Source organism: Fopius arisanus, unplaced genomic scaffold (assembly GCF_000806365.1).
Source record: "Fopius arisanus strain USDA-PBARC FA_bdor unplaced genomic scaffold, ASM80636v1 scaffold00058, whole genome shotgun sequence".
Lineage (NCBI taxonomy): Eukaryota > Metazoa > Arthropoda > Insecta > Hymenoptera > Braconidae > Fopius > Fopius arisanus.
This window is the reverse complement of record NW_011887797.1, coordinates 309,535-323,606: the sequence shown is the minus strand read 5'-3', so window position 1 is coordinate 323,606 and position 14,072 is coordinate 309,535. Positions and strand designations below refer to the sequence as shown.

At 39.2% G+C, this 14,072-nt stretch overlaps 3 protein-coding genes across 3 annotated transcripts; 1 reads left to right on the top strand and 2 right to left on the bottom strand.

The window, feature by feature from the left end:
* Positions 1-6,763: 6,763 nt before the first annotated feature.
* Positions 6,764-9,506, bottom strand: LOC105268498 (uncharacterized). Its single transcript, XM_011308105.1, has 7 exons — positions 9,257-9,506; positions 8,943-9,135; positions 8,716-8,881; positions 8,274-8,491; positions 8,040-8,207; positions 7,770-7,948; positions 6,764-7,639 (listed from the first exon to the last, which is right to left on the bottom strand). The coding sequence occupies exons 2-7, from the start codon at positions 9,050-9,052 to the stop codon at positions 7,500-7,502; spliced, it is 981 nt and encodes a 326-aa protein (XP_011306407.1). The 5' UTR covers positions 9,053-9,135; positions 9,257-9,506; the 3' UTR covers positions 6,764-7,499.
* Positions 9,507-9,682: 176 nt separating this feature from the next.
* On the bottom strand, positions 9,683-11,563 carry Vps36 (vacuolar protein sorting 36). The gene is made up of 6 exons (XM_011308104.1): positions 11,359-11,563; positions 11,085-11,280; positions 10,626-10,990; positions 10,399-10,563; positions 10,090-10,305; positions 9,683-10,013 (listed from the first exon to the last, which is right to left on the bottom strand). The coding sequence occupies exons 1-6, from the start codon at positions 11,452-11,454 to the stop codon at positions 9,840-9,842; spliced, it is 1,212 nt and encodes a 403-aa protein (XP_011306406.1). The 5' UTR covers positions 11,455-11,563; the 3' UTR covers positions 9,683-9,839.
* Positions 11,564-11,629: 66 nt separating this feature from the next.
* Scox (Synthesis of cytochrome c oxidase) lies at positions 11,630-13,230 on the top strand. The gene is made up of 4 exons (XM_011308103.1): positions 11,630-11,960; positions 12,105-12,495; positions 12,577-12,779; positions 12,868-13,230. The coding sequence occupies exons 1-4, from the start codon at positions 11,889-11,891 to the stop codon at positions 13,054-13,056; spliced, it is 855 nt and encodes a 284-aa protein (XP_011306405.1). The 5' UTR covers positions 11,630-11,888; the 3' UTR covers positions 13,057-13,230.
* The last annotated feature ends 842 nt before the right edge of the window (positions 13,231-14,072 follow it).

Sequence of the window (14,072 nt, the reverse complement as noted above, 5' to 3'; positions counted from 1 at the left end):
ATCGATGCCCCGTGTCTGAAGCTCTTGGGCGACCTGCTGGGGGGTTACCCGGTTTTTGTCTTATGGTTCGGGGTCTTGTCGATCGGTCTTTGGGGGCTTTTTTGGGACTTGAGGCGGGGGGCTTGGGAGCACGGGGTAATTCGGATTCGAGGAGGTGGGCGAAGTGAGGACTGTTGTGACTCGAGTTCTTCATTGAGTCAAAAGATTTTTTTTTTAATTCATGATTTCAGTCGGGGGTTGAAGGGGGTTGAGTTGGGGAGAGTCTAATCGTTTGAAGTTGTTCTCTTCGACTTGAATCGAGTACTTATGGAACTTGATTCAGGTGGTACTCAATTTTATTTAGATAGAGCAATCAAGCAAAAAAGCGTTTATCGACGCGTTTATAATGACTCTTAAATTTGGGGGCTTGATTGAATACTTGAATCATACCACGGACTACTTGATATATGACTTAAGATTCAAGTGTAAAACTTTTGTGTGACCGCAGAAAGGGAGAGAGTCGAGAGGAGGAGAAACCGAGTGGTTGTTTTCCAAATTTTCTTTGTCGTCTGCGTGCGGATGGGTTTTGGGTATCGGACAGAACTTATTTTGTAGGTTGAGGGAGTCATCCAAGTGTAACATTGTGACTCCTTCGCACTCTAGTTGAAAGGAATTTTTTTTTTTGTATTACCGTTTGTTAAAGGTGGTGCGGATAGTGGACACGAGGGGGATGGAAGCATCTGGAGGTGACTGGGTGGTCACTGCCAGGTGGTTGCAACTTGTTGTGGCGGGGGCCCCCGTGGGCCCTTCCGGACTGCTCGTTTCAATGCCCCCGATGGCTATGCGAATGGAGAATAATAGATGACGATTCGATTCAATAATCAATCGATTTAATTGAACCAAAAGAAAAAAACGTCTGAGCAATTTGAATTGTCCCAAAGTTTCAGGATCAAGTCGATATCGATATGACACACGTTTCGCACTGGAATAATCCGATCTTCACTCGAATCAGACCGGAAAATCGAGTTGACACAGTCCGAGTCACCCGGTGCGAATCAAATTCACTGGAGTCAGCACTTTTTTTCTTTCGGTGAGATTATCGGGGGATTAAGCCAATTTTTATGGAACATGTGGATAATGCGTTAATGCGATAATGAATCGTGACGTTGATATGATAATTCTGGGGAGTTGTGATGGATTGCCGGTCACGAGGTGATTGGCAAATTCATTGATGATGCTGAGGCCCTTGTGTCATTACCTTATTGCCCTTCTGCAATTGTATTACGTGAGGCGAATGACAATTGCACTAGGGGAGTTCGGGTGAATACGAAAACCAGTGAATCACTGGTTGTGGCGGTTATGGGGACAAAAGGCATTCATCACCTCTGAAGAAGCGATTATTATATTAAAAATAGCATTATCTAAATAATAACTCCAGTAAACAAATAAAAATGAAATAATTTAATAAAATAAAACGAGTGAGATACATTATATGATGATTTATTCAATGAGAAAGTATGAGTACGTCCCTAAATAATAAATTCAGTGAATAAATAAAATTGTCATAAAATAAATTCATAATCTATTGAATTAAAAATGATTTCCATCCATTGCTGTAGCCATTGACCTGAAGTGACGAAAACGAATGACGATAGCACGTGAAAAATGTTCAGCTGCCTTGCACGGATCATTTGCTATGTATTATACCCGAGCCCTTGACCACGAAGGCATCCGACAACAGTACTATTTTATCCGTTGACCGAATTCTACATGGACTACCGCAATGAAGACTGCGGTATCTAAGAAGAAATTATTCCCAGAAGTCCATAGAGTCCCAGAAGAAGGGAAAGAAAAGAAAACACTTGAATAAATCGGAGAAAAAATATTTAGAAGAAAAAAACGAGGAGGAGCTCCGGCCTCTTTTTAACTCCGGACACATGCCCTAGGATCTCCATGTTCCTCACTCCAGTTCTCCAGAACTTTTAGTCGATTCCTTCAATAGTTCAACTTTTGCTGGAGACTCCTCGAGGCTTGTACAACGACAAACTTTACTACGTATTATTTTTCTTCGTCTTGTTGTAATGCAGACACTTCTTCATCCTGGATAAAAATATAATCCTCTTCCACGTCACCTATTGTCGTATCCTGATGCAATGGTCAACCGATCGATGGAGATGTATCAATCACTAAGAGGCTAACCACTATCAGGGTTCCTGGATAGGTGATAGGAGAGCTGATGGTCGAAAGGCCACACGGGGTCGTCTAAAAATATCATGGACGAACGCTATTTCTCTTCTTCTGGAAACAAGACAATGGAAAAAGTACGTGGGCAGACATCTAGATGAAGGCCACTGCTTCATTCTTCTTCCTTATCACAGGAAAAAAATATTTTCGCTCTTTTTGTTTCCGGGGGATGTGCAGACAATAGCTCCTGTTCCGGGGTGAATCACACGGGCACTTGCTGTTACGCGTGATTTCCCATCGATTACGGCAATGAGGGGAAAGATTGATTATAAATACGATCGACGATTTGAGTCTAAACAGAATGTAATTAACACAATGGAGGGAAGTTGTGTTCATTGATAAACTTCTGGTTCATCGAGATATGGAGATCGATGATATTTTGCTCATTCTGCTTTATATACACTCGACTGCGGATGAATATTCACATATGATCTGCCTCGTAGTTTCAAATTCGTGAATTATTCATGGGGGCGGACGATTATCAGCTATTGAAAATGGGGGAGGGTATTATCAGTGGTTTCCTACCGGCACGCATTGAATCCGCTGATTTCGCTTTAGGATAATTGCATGCATTAATCTGAATTCCGCTTTTACGAGCACTGAATTTCGTTTTTTCCATTTTCTTTTGGTAACTTATGCGTTCTGAGTTTTTATTTGAAATTCTATGGATGGTTTATTTAAATAAAAAATAACGTTGTTTTTTTTTTACTTTTTATTCAATTACTCTGGAGGGTTCCAAGAATGAGGAATTTTTTTGAATGAAGAATTCCTTGAGGCATTCATTCAGAATTTGAAATGAACTCTACAATCCGGAAAATCGTGATGCCTCAAAAAAGTAAAATAATGCATGCCAAAGGGATTCCCCTGGAGGACGAAGGGATGGTGTACCCTGGAGTGGAGTAAATGGTAGAATTCCATCGCCCTTGGCACAAGACGAAACGTGTGCAAAGCTGCGGCCTTCGGCGTCGTGGTCGTGCTTCTCGAACAAGTGGGACAACCCTCCCACCAGTGGTTGAAAGGGGTTAGCTGCCCGATTCAGTGACAACGGCAAAACTCGAAACGACATCGTCGGACTTGGCTTCCAGCCATTTTCCAGCTATTGATCCACCACGCGTTACATGACGCGCTTCGGGCCCAACGTGTAATTATAGGTGTATCAGATATTCGTTGTCCCATCGGGATGGGTTGACAGACTGAGATTTAGACAGTGTCTGCCCAGTGGCTCGTGCCCAATCCATGCACCAGTGATTTTGCCCTCCTCTTTCTTCCTGCTCATTCCTTTGGGAAACGTTTTTTTTTCTTTAATTCGCCTTTGGTAAGTCACAAGTAGACAGACAACCCTTTCTGACACAGTCGGACGGGCGGAGGGTCTAATGAGGTCTTGGAAGCACGTGTCGGAGGGGGAGGGAGGGGGGCACTGAAACTTTCAGTGAGTGAATTACGTTAGTTACGTGCCCCCTCTCTTTCTAGTCGTGCGAGTTATTTATCACTTCCTCCGAGTCCCTTCTGCTACTGCTACTCTTGTACTTTTTTTTCCAATCCTTTCTGCATTTCGTGACTGGTTACGTAATTTTTTTTCGTTCAACATTTTTGAGAGAAATTTTATTGTTTTTATAAGTTTTTATAAATGGATAAATGGTTGTATATTTTGATTGTTGAGTAATAGCAATTAGCCAATTGATTGCGCTTTTGGTTACGAAAATTGTACATATTGAATTAGATTAATTGCTTCATTTACTGTTTACTGTTGGTCGTATTAGTTTTCTAATGGTAATATTAATTGTTGATTTTGCCTATTTATGGTTACGAATCACAATGAAGAATTTTTCAATAAATCCACAAATGGCAGAAGTATTAACTTTGAATAATCCCGTCTTTTGAATTTCTCTCACAATTAAAGTTAATTCGAAAGAAATATCTTTTAAACAGCTTTTAAATCTCTGAGGATAAAGAAAAGTGTGAAAATCCGGAGTTGGGATTGTCCGGGATGAGGTAGACGTCTCATTGGGTCCCAGGTGTACAAATCGGGGGGGAGAAAAACCTCAATTGTGCCCTTTTCCATTCTAGTCGGGGGGATAATTGTCACGAGACGACAAACCGACGTGCAAACAGTGCAACGACCATTTGTTATAACAATTCTCCACCCTAATGCCGGTCGTTTATCTCCGGGGGTTAACTTTCATCAATATCACTTGTCACGCTTGATAAATAATTCGTGAAAGGCTATAAAAATTTTGTATCCCCTCATTTGCGCTTATTGAAGCGTTCTGATTGTCAATGGGTCCTCCGCTAATTGAATTATTAGATTGGGAGGTCTGGTAGTTCGTTGGAGTAACAATTTCGGATTAATTCTCTCCCACTGGCAAATGTGAATTATTGTCAGTCTGAGGAATTTTCATCTGACAATTAATACTGCGAATGCACTGACATTTTCATGACCATTCGGGCGCATTGTTCCAGGGGTTAACATACACCCACACATATCTGTCTATTGCATTTCAGTGAAACCGTCAATCTTCCGAGTCTCGAATTAATTTATCAGTAATTTAATTCGGGTATGAAATTGTTTTTTGTAACTATTTGACGATATCTAGGGAATAAGTTTCAGTTTGTGAGAAAAGAAAATGATTTTTTTTTTCTCCCCAGCCCCAGGGATAGGATCTGTTGCCGATTTTTGGTGACTTTTTTCAAAATCGATTATTCTTTATCAACTAATGATCGATTCCAAATAAATTCATGTGAACTCCACTAAATTCCACTTTAGGATAAAAACAGAAAAGCAACAACCGAACATCCGTTTCCAAAGACTCGAATCTTTCCGAATAGAAAAATCCATGCGAATTGCACCTAAAAGGCGATAAATCACCGAATAAAATCGATAAATATCTCCTGAAAAGTCCATTTATTACATTGGATTCCACGATAAACCGATGAATCCTCGAAAAAAGTTCATCAATAATCCATTGTCAAATGCAAAATGAATGATCCTTCCTAATGGAAATAATCGACCTGCATACACAACAGTGAATAATTGCCACTGGGGTAATAACTGATGCCTCGAAACAATCTGGCGTATCTCTGAAAGGATATGGAGAATTGGGTGGAGGAGGAGAGTATTGGGCTTGAAGCTAAACCGCATTGAGTGAACATACCACTGTTCCCTTGTGGCTGTCTATAGCTCCAAACGCGTACAATCGATACCCAGGAATTAGTCTGCCAAGCTGTCTCACGTTAATGCCCTTGTCTATTCATGCATACGTTGAATTCTACTGATGACTGAAACCAACTGTTTACCTTTTGCAAATGCTATTACGAATGTGTCATTATCGCCACTCCATTCACCCGTTCAATCGATTCAATATATTTTCCTTCGTCATTATCATCTGTCCGATGACATCCACCAATTGAAGTTGAATCGATACTCACCCTGGGAGGATCAATGAACCTTTCGTCCTGTCGATGCAGAAAGGTGTTGGAAGGGGTGATTGTCTGTGGGTTTGATTCACGCATTTCCCTTCCCTGTGTGGAGCCCATCACTGCGAAAAAAAGACCATTTCACGATCGTAAATCAGTCTAATGAACGACCGAGCATTTTTCCTCGTGAAGTTTACGACTTTTTTTCTCTCGGCTCGTGCGTATACGAGAGAAGTGGTTTTATTAAATAGTAAATGGCAGGAGGTAAAATTTCAATGGCAGCAATACTGCTGGAGAAATTGGGGAGTTGTTCATTTTAAAATGTGCGAATGTAGAATTACCCACATGGTGAATTTAAATGAGAAAATTTTTGGAGTCACTTGGTCGGGTAACGGGATGGCTATCGTTGGTGGTTATAAAAGTAGAGCTCGATGGAATTAGTGACTATTATTTTCAATGTTGAATATTTTTAGGTATCCAACCGTTAATCAAGCGCAATCCCTACATTGTTATTTTGAATTGAGTTGAGGACAGAATTCTGGAGTAATGGCTAAATCTAATCGGAAGGGTCAAACTCGACGAGTATTCTATATTTATCGCGAAAGTCTGTAATTTTAGGCTCCAAGTGGTCTTTTTTATTTTTCAGGGCATTCTTTTCAGGGCTTTTCTTTTATTAATAAAATCAGTAATTGAATTGAAATTAGTAATATTATTGAATACTGAGAAGAATGATTTCCTTGATTTAACTCTGGTGAGTGAGGTATGTCCTAGACATTGAATGAATCCAAACATTCAATCGCTTGAAAGGGCATTCGCTTCGTGATGTTTTCACTGAATGTCTGAAGATGAATGACCGTTAGACAGTTAAAAAACCATCACGTCTCTTTAACGCAGAGCTATATCTTCGCTATTACTTATTCTTATCACTTAATGTAAACGTCAATTGATACAAGTAGAGGATTGCATGGGCATTCACTGGTGATGCGATTCATTGACAAAAAATCTTCATTCATCATCTTTAATTTTGCAATAAGATTTTATTGACTTTCATTGCAAAAATGCTATCCACAAACCCATCATAATTCCTTCCATCGCATTTAATTTGAAAAATTCAGGACAGACTGAGTCAATACCAAACCCCGATAACTACTTTATTTATTCACTTTTATTACAAAAAATAGTCGCCACATGTCACCTCCATAATTTATTCCATCCAACACCACTTTCTCCATTTTTTAATCTATTTTAAAAGTAAAAAGGATAGGATAAGTGAATATTAAATGGATTTGAAGCCAAGTTTACAGAGAATAACGGCGCACCTTATTTATGGGCACGATATTTACCACGTAAATAATAATCCATGACCCATAAGAAAAAACTATGAAAAAAAAAATGCCACATCAAATGTACACAATAATTGTTGAGTCTAGAAGAATATTTCCGTAGTTCTCCCCAATAAAAAAAAAACGCAAATAGGGAAGAGAAAATAAGAGAAAAAATAGTAGAGAAATGAAAAAAAACGAGTGAAAAGGTGCAAGGATAAATGAGGCCGTGAAGCCGAGGGGATAGTGAGGGGAATGAGAGAAGAGGATCCACCGGAGTCGGTAGTGAGGATCAATACACCGACGATATATTATTTTTACGATGCCACATATTAGTGAGATACTCAACTGGAGCCATCAGTATAAATTTCAAAGGCTTTTCCCCAGCTCTCCCAAATGTTTATTCCTCTCCCCGTCCACTGCTATTCATTCTCGGTGGAATAAAAAATAGATAATCTTTATTTCACTTCACTGCCAATGAGTTGCAACGAAAGTCGTGCATTCCAGGGGAATTTAGTAATGCACTTGCTCTCTGGTGTATCAGTCGAAGAAATCAACGACTTCAGCTAGTTCTCTAGCACGAGCTTGTGCATGTGCCCATCTGTCTTCAGCGAGTTTATCAGTCAACCCCCATTTATCGTGGAAGACACGTTGTCCACAGCCTGGGCATTTTTTACCCCCTGACATTAAGAATTGAGTAAAAACAAATTAAGTTTGCAGCTTTTGGAGGCATAAAATTCAATAATTCATGGAAAATTACAATCTTTCTTCATAAATGATTTATGAAATGAATGGAATTTTTGTGATTACCATGGAATGGAGGAGTTTTCATGTATGTTCTGAAACACTTCAAATGGAACAGATGACCACAGTAGAGTTTCTCCACGTGGGTATCTGCATTTTCGTCCACTACAGCATCTTCTGGATTTGGAGGGAGACATTCTAACTTGCATAGCTGACAGTGCTCCTTTGGAATTTGTTTTACAGTTCTGCGATGGAAATTGTGCGTTATACCTTGACCTCCAGTATTTTACGATCACAATTTAGTGATCAATGAAAAAAGAATTGAGTGATACCCACGTTATCAAGAATGACGCAACGGTCTTGAGGGAAGGAGATGGTGTGAATAATTGGTTTGGTTTTTTCCTCAGTGGAGGCTCTACACATCTGCGTCCTAGTTCCCTTCCCTGACCACAGAGGAAACGTGCGAACAGAGGAGGAAAATTCGTTTCTGCGTCTGAATTGATGCTGTAATTTTAATCAATTAAATTTATTTCCTCGGAGTTTTTTAATTTTTTTTGTCAAGATATTAACCTCACGGACGACACCGGGTAATCGTCTGGAACAAAAAGCTTCGCTTTATAGTAATAAAGTCCCTGGTGCACCTCGAGATTTATTGTTGATGACTTCTGTCGCAGTTTGAGACTGTCTGACTCCTTCAGGAGCTCCTTTACGGTATTGATTTCATCGTAGCAACAGATCAGGGGATTCTCGTTGATAAAATTGTTTATGAACTTCAAAGTTGGTAGAACCTAGAAAAAATAATTATTTTGACAGTAGCAATCATTTTTTCGATATATTTTTTCGTTTTCGGCTGTATTTCTCCTGGAATTTAATTCCTCAACGAAGGAAATGGTGGATTGTTTACATTTTGGAATCCAAAAGCAATAGAGTAGCTCAGCCGAAAGATACGCGAACAACGAAATTGAGGAGAACGAGGCATCTATAAGAGGATTCTATTCAAGATATTATTTACCTGTGCCTTCCCCAAACGATTCTTACACTCTTTCTCGCAAACTTCAGTCAGACCCAATAACAACTTTGGCGACAGAGTTTTACTTTTCAATTCGATGAGCAGCACGTCTGAAGGGTAATCTTTCGGAAACTGTATACAGGTTACTATTTTCTTGAACGACGTTTTCCTGTGAAGAATAAAATTGCATTAAAAAATACAGATAATAGAATTTTTCTAGTTTTACTCACGTTATTTCCACTCTGACTTGAGTTGGCACACAGCAGACAAGTTTGCTACGTTCAACGACATTTTCACAGAGTTTTGAAATTTCTTTGAGCTCATCATCAATAAATCCCATCGACAAATATAAAAAAAAAACTATCACAATGTGTCCAACACTCTCTCACGCTATAAAATCACCATTCAATGCCGTGGATACTCCTGAAAATGCATAACGAACATAACCTATACTTGAAAAGCTATAAAAATTCTCGAGAAATACAACGAGATTTTTAAAAAAGATAATAAATGTCGGGATAAATGCCAAGGTGATACTACTGACCTCGAAAATTCCGTCGATTTAATCCTAGAGTGTTTTAGAATTTTGGTTCGAAGCCTCAGGTATGACGCACAAATGCCCCTCAGCAATTGCCATTCACGAATGGTGAAATTCACAAAAATTCTTGGGAATTTTCCATTACTTTCGATGACGCTACAACGAATTTATAAAACGAATACAGAAGAATGATGTCACTCAGGAATTCGCTGACGACCGAAGCAACATCGAGGGAAAATGCGATTTCCAATAACATTAGACCTGTTTTACCCATTGAGTTTTTTAATTTCTGTATTAAACTGATTAATTAAATCTTCATAAAAAAATAATTTTGATGTTTCCGCCTAAAATCAATCAGCCAAATTAGATAAATATATTTTCAATGAAATTTTCAAATACGATTGATTTTAATTAGAAATATATCCATCGAGAAATTATTTGTAAAATAAATTTGTTTATTCAGCATGTTACACGATTTCAGAGGTATTTTTGATCTCAGAACGGGCAGAATGGAATTATCCAACAATGATTAGCCACTTGCAAGCAATCAGAAAAATATAGACATTATTTTTCGGAGGGAAATGAAAACTTAAGACACTTCTTCGAGGAATAAATTTGGGTAGAACCTTAGGGCTTCGATTGTATCGTCTCTGCAAGCTCTACCATATTTTTCCGTTACCAGGAGTCTTTCTCGAGCCAGAACAATAGAGATGCCTGCTGATTGAGCTAATTCTTCAGCAGTGATTGATCCCTTGTCTCTCAACTGAAGAAATAAATATTTTTAATGATATCAAAACGTATGAGTGCTAATAAATTAAGAATTAGCATGAAATACTGACTAATTCAGCAAGAGATTCAACAACAGCATTGTCATCGTGAGATCGAGCTTGTATCACCATAACTCCACTATCAAATGCTCTGAGCACCACTGGAAGGTCAAGTGGAGCGAGTTGTCTGCAGGCATTGAGCAAATCTTCAGGTGATAAGAGCTCCAAACCTCTGGCTCTATTCACTCGGCAATAAACGTCAGTTAATGTCATCATCCCTCCAACTTCCTGCAGATTCAGTGAAATACAAAAAAAAATGGAATTTAATGTCAATATATATATATCAGCATCGACTTCGACATGGAAATAATAAATGATTGCCTTCAATGGTTCCTCCAATATCTGGGACAATTGCACAGCCAGCTGTCTGAAATACTCATTACTCGTTTTGTAAGCATCCCTCGTAACAGGATCATCGATTCCCATGCTCATCAAATAAGATTTGAACCTCACAGTCTCATCCTCAGTAATATCCCCCTGTCGTTCCTGCGATTTCCCAAAAAATAATGAGTCTTTAAACAAAAGTGCATTTTCAAATCGATATTTACCCTTATCTTAGCCGAAATCGTTTTCGATATCGTCACCATGTCCTTGGCCATCTCCATGAGTTTCCTCAGATCCTGGAACGCCATGGAAATGCTGTTGTCAGTGGCTTTCTGGCGTTCCTGAAGGCTCCGCTCGATTCCTATAATTCCAGTTCGTGTCTTTATCGTTCGAAGTTGAGTGGCACCTTCTGATTGCCCCTGGACACTCAATTCGGACATGGCTATCGTTGGCATTATGGGCATTACCTCCCAACTCTTTCTCATGATGGCATCAGCAAAGTCTGACAGAAACCCAGGATTAAGGCCCTCTTTGAAGGACAATTTTATATACATGTGGAAGCTGTTATCTACTGGACCTGGTAATTTATCTAAAACACAATCCGAAAAATTATTCCTAAGGATTCTGAATATTCTTCACAGACTCTGGGAGGAGTCAGAATACTTTTGAACATTTTTACTCACCTGGGAGCGGTTCTGCCAAGTGTAGAACAACTTTTTTACTTCTGCTGAATGAGAAAACCCCTGCACTGTCCTCTTCAAAGAACACTACGTGTCTCAAGGACAGGGATAAACAGATCTGGCCCTGGGCGACATCCTGGGGACGTCCCCAGATGAGTCGGTGACTCGTCAATACAATTTCTCCTCCCACGAAATTCGTCTGCAAAGACATTTTCATACATACACAAATTGTTAGGAAATGATTATCAAAAAGACAATGACATGAGAACGAAAATACCTTCGTGTCGCCATCATAAAGTCTGACAGGATGATCCCTTCTGATGTAGCCCTCGTTGGGCATCATCCTGGACTCCCTGTACTCGAATCTGTTCATTGTCAATGAGAAATATAAAGATAAATCTCAAAAACTGGAGAAGAATCTCCTCCAACACTTTCAGGCACTCCAGAACTAGCGAAGTCAATCATTTTGACATATTCGTCGATAAAAGGGGAAACTCTTACCATCGGAGCATTAAATGCCCATTTGCACATGCGTACTACAATAGTTATCCATCTGTTTTTCGATGATTTTGGAGGATCTTCCAAACAGGATAAATCTACAGGCGAGAGTGATTTGCACCGGGTGATAGAATCAATTCTCATCAACAATTATCGAACGACAGTTTTATGAATTAACTAGTTACTGTCATCAGTTCAATTCTCTTCATCATCAGAGGATTTTCAGTGACAATTCTCGATGATTTACACGTGATTGCATCATTCCTAACCTATCATCGAGTAAGTGCGGTAATTGTTAAATAATTGAAAATGACAATGACAACATTGATGCTAAGGAATTTATCCAGACTTCAGGTACCAGAGAGATTATGTCTAAGTCAGGTAACTGTTTTAGTGCAAAACAATTATTCTGCTCCAAAACCGGAAAAGAAATAAATTCAAGAGATAATTATCTAATTGCTTGCAATGTCAAGAAAATTTGGATTTGAGCAATTGAGTTGATCTGTCAATTTCACGTTACATTAGACGAGACAGTACACTATATCCAGCGTACTCAGGCAGGATGTTAAAGATGCCCCCAAGGTAACCAATCTCCCAAAGCTCAAGGCTTGGAAGCTGAGAAAAAGTCCAATTACTTGGACCAGCTTCTTCATCGGTGGAGCCATTGGTTGTGGATTTCTCGGGTATTTATGGTACCTGAAGGCACAGAAGGACATGCTGCTGGAGAAGGAACGAAGGAGGACTATTGGAAAGGCTAAGATTGGTGGGCGATTCGATCTAGTCGATCCCAAGGGACAGCCTGTTAAATCTGAAGACTTCTTAGGACAGTGGGTGTTAATTTATTTTGGGTTCACACATTGTCCCGATATTTGCCCTGATGAGATCGAGAAAATGGTTCTGACAGTTGATAAGTTAGGTATACCACAATTAATTAACAGAATGTTTTTTATGATAAATAATCATTATTATCATCATTGATTTTGGCTGAATTATTTAGAGCAGAATAACTTCAAAGTTCAACCGATATTCATCTCAGTGGATCCTAGCAGAGATACTCCAGCGATCGTGGGAAAGTATTGCAAAGAATTTTCAGAGAAAATCCTTGGACTCACCGGTAATATGGAACAAGTGGGAGCGGCTTGTAAAGCCTACAGAGTTTATTTCAGCAATGGGCCCAAAGACCAAGACGAAGATTATATCGTAAATACGTCTCTTCATTTTATAAAATTCTTTATTGGGCTTCCATTAGTAATTCACGAAGCAATTGGGGGAATTGTCTGTGTTCCAGGTTGATCACACAATTATCACGTACTTGATTGATCCAGATGGCATGTTCGTAGATTACTACGGCCAGACGAACACTCCTGAACAAATTGTTGACAGTGTTCTTCTGCACAGCATTAAATTACAGAAATTAAAGGGTGAAAGCAACTGGTTTCCCTCGTGGTCCCTGAAAGGCGCACAAACAGTCGCTTAATTACGTACTTTAATTAACTAATGTGATTCGCAGGAGAAGTCAAATTATTTAATGTTTGTAACTTTTTCTTATGCTTTGGCGATAAGTCTTTCCTGTAAGATAAGAAATCCCATACAAAATGTATAAGTCAAGTAATTATTCGTGAAGAGGAATAAAGGTAGTTTTGTTAATGTATACCATGAATATATTGACAATTGCGAATTGAATCGATTTAGATACTCGTGGATTATTGCGGTTCAATGAATACTCGGAATGAATTGTCGAGAGTGTTCGTAAGGGTGGTACTGAATTGCAGATGCTAAACGGCGGAAGCAATTGGCTTCTACCACTCGCGTTGAATGGCTGTCAAATAGACGCGTAATTACGCATTCCGATTGCTTTTTCGTTGCATCAGAAATGAAAGGCGCGATTCACAGGCTTTGATCGTCTTTTAATATTTTCAAGTTCAAGATTGGATGAAATTGACAATTTGATCATTTATTTCTGCATGACGAAATAAATAAAATAATTTTATTGAATAAAAAAGCCCAAGTTAAACGGGGAAAAATATTGCTGGATCTTCTCATTTATTCACGTGGTACGTCGGAAGTCTCGGTTGAGGGTTGGAAAAATAAAAAGTAGAAGTGCGCATGGATGAGTGCTCCAGTTTTTAAGTAGAGTGTGAAGTATGAGGAACTTGAGCTCATGATCTCCGTATGAAAATCATATTTGTGAAGAGCCCTTCAGTTATAGATGAAAACGTGCTAGCCCCTGTGTTATCCGCACATGTGTAGTGATTATTCATCGTTGTATAACCAGAATAACATTGCTCGATTTTCAACGGAAAATGCACGGATCACTCTCGAGTATTTTGCCAAAATTGATAACACATGTCCCCTAATTTCGAAATGGGGGCGGGTCTATTACGTGCAGTGAATCAAATTTCCTCGGGGAAAAATCTGTACATGACATCAATTTCATCCGCAGCAAAGCGCACGAAAAAGACCAACAGACTGATGGCGAAGCTTTTTCATGTC